The 1,345-nt window shown below is 43.2% G+C and overlaps 1 protein-coding gene across 1 annotated transcript in view; it reads left to right on the top strand.

Moving 5' to 3' along the window:
* The first annotated feature begins 240 nt into the window (after window positions 1-240).
* The window catches only part of LOC123052182 (COBW domain-containing protein 1), a 4,125-nt gene continuing 3,020 nt past the window's right edge, over window positions 241-1,345 (top strand). Inside the window, exons 1-2 of the mRNA XM_044475286.1 lie at window positions 241-513; window positions 946-1,163. Coding sequence (XP_044331221.1) covers window positions 364-513; window positions 946-1,163 — 368 coding nt within the window. The 5' untranslated portion in view covers window positions 241-363. The remainder of the gene's footprint in view (window positions 514-945; window positions 1,164-1,345) is intronic.

The following is a 1,345-nucleotide window of genomic DNA, read 5'->3' as shown; positions in this document are numbered from 1 at the left end:
AGTCTAGGAAAATAAGAGATGAATGCAATCGACAAAGAGATAGTTTCCTTATTTTGCTACAAGAAGAGATACAGACAATCTGGAGATAGATACTTTTCCTTTTTTGGAGGGCTAATGAGGGAATTATGAGAAAATAGAAGAAATGCATTTTACATTGTGAAATTTTATCAAAAAACAAATACACCTTATATAAAGAAATGGAGGGAGTAGTACATTTAGATGCTCTTAGAGAAGAGAAGAAAGAAAAATAGAGGTTTCAAGATGATTATTCGTTTCCTTATTTCTCACGTACACGAACGAGTCAAAACCGCAAAATCCCAAACCTAGCAACCAAAAGGCGAAGCTCTCGAGCTCTCGGCGGCTATGGAGGACGACGACGAGTGCCCTCCCCTCGCCGTCGAGCTCCCTCCGCAGACGACCTCTCCTCTGGTCCCCGCTTCCGCCCCCGCCTCCGCCTCCGCGCCGGTCGGCGTCACCGTCATCACCGGCTACCTCGGCGCCGGCAAGTCCACGGTGAGATTCCTCTGCGTGCCTTAACCCCGCTTCCCTCCCCATCCGCTGCCCCATCCTTCCATTGTTTCTTTATATAGCAGGCGCGAGATATCCTGGTGCTGCATATATACGACCAAAGACAAATTGCTAGCTACTACGGACTCCAGACAAGGATGCCTCTAATTTTACCAAAATTGAATCGTAGTTTAAGCCTGTATTTGTGTCCTATGAGGAATCACTGGCACGAACTGTAGCACTGTTCTTTGAGTTTTCTGTCAGCACTCAAGTGTCATCTCCAATTAATGTTATTGTGTTGATACTTTAGGCTGTATATCACCTTTTTTTTTCTTCCTTTCTTCACAATTGTGCTCTAAAATTTCCTGGTCAGTTTATTAGTTGAGCTAGTTGGGACCCCACGGGTTAACAGTCACTCACCGTGTTTAAAACTTTCAGTTAGTCAACTACATTTTGAGTGGACAACATGGGAAAAGAATAGCGGTAATACTGAATGAGTTCGGAGAGGAAATTGGAGTAGAAAGAGCAATGATCAATGAGGGGCAAGGTGGTGCCATTGTTGAGGAATGGGTGGAGCTAGCAAATGGATGCGTTTGTTGCACTGTAAAACACAGCCTGGTTCAAGCACTTGAGCAACTTGTGCAGACTAAGGAGAGGTAAGGAACACATTTTCCTATCTAGTATCTTGAATGGGTACTTAACATACAACATAGGGCTCTGTAGATATGTACATTACTATCATTAATTGATTGTTCTATGGTTATTTGTTGCTTGTGATGTTTTGTGTCACCAAAATTGTCTACCTATATATGCTGACTTCGTGTTGACATTCTGTTTT

The sequence above is a fragment of the Triticum aestivum genome, chromosome 2D (genome assembly GCF_018294505.1).
Source record: "Triticum aestivum cultivar Chinese Spring chromosome 2D, IWGSC CS RefSeq v2.1, whole genome shotgun sequence".
Lineage (NCBI taxonomy): Eukaryota > Viridiplantae > Streptophyta > Magnoliopsida > Poales > Poaceae > Triticum > Triticum aestivum.
This window is presented reverse-complemented; position numbering and strand designations above follow the sequence as displayed.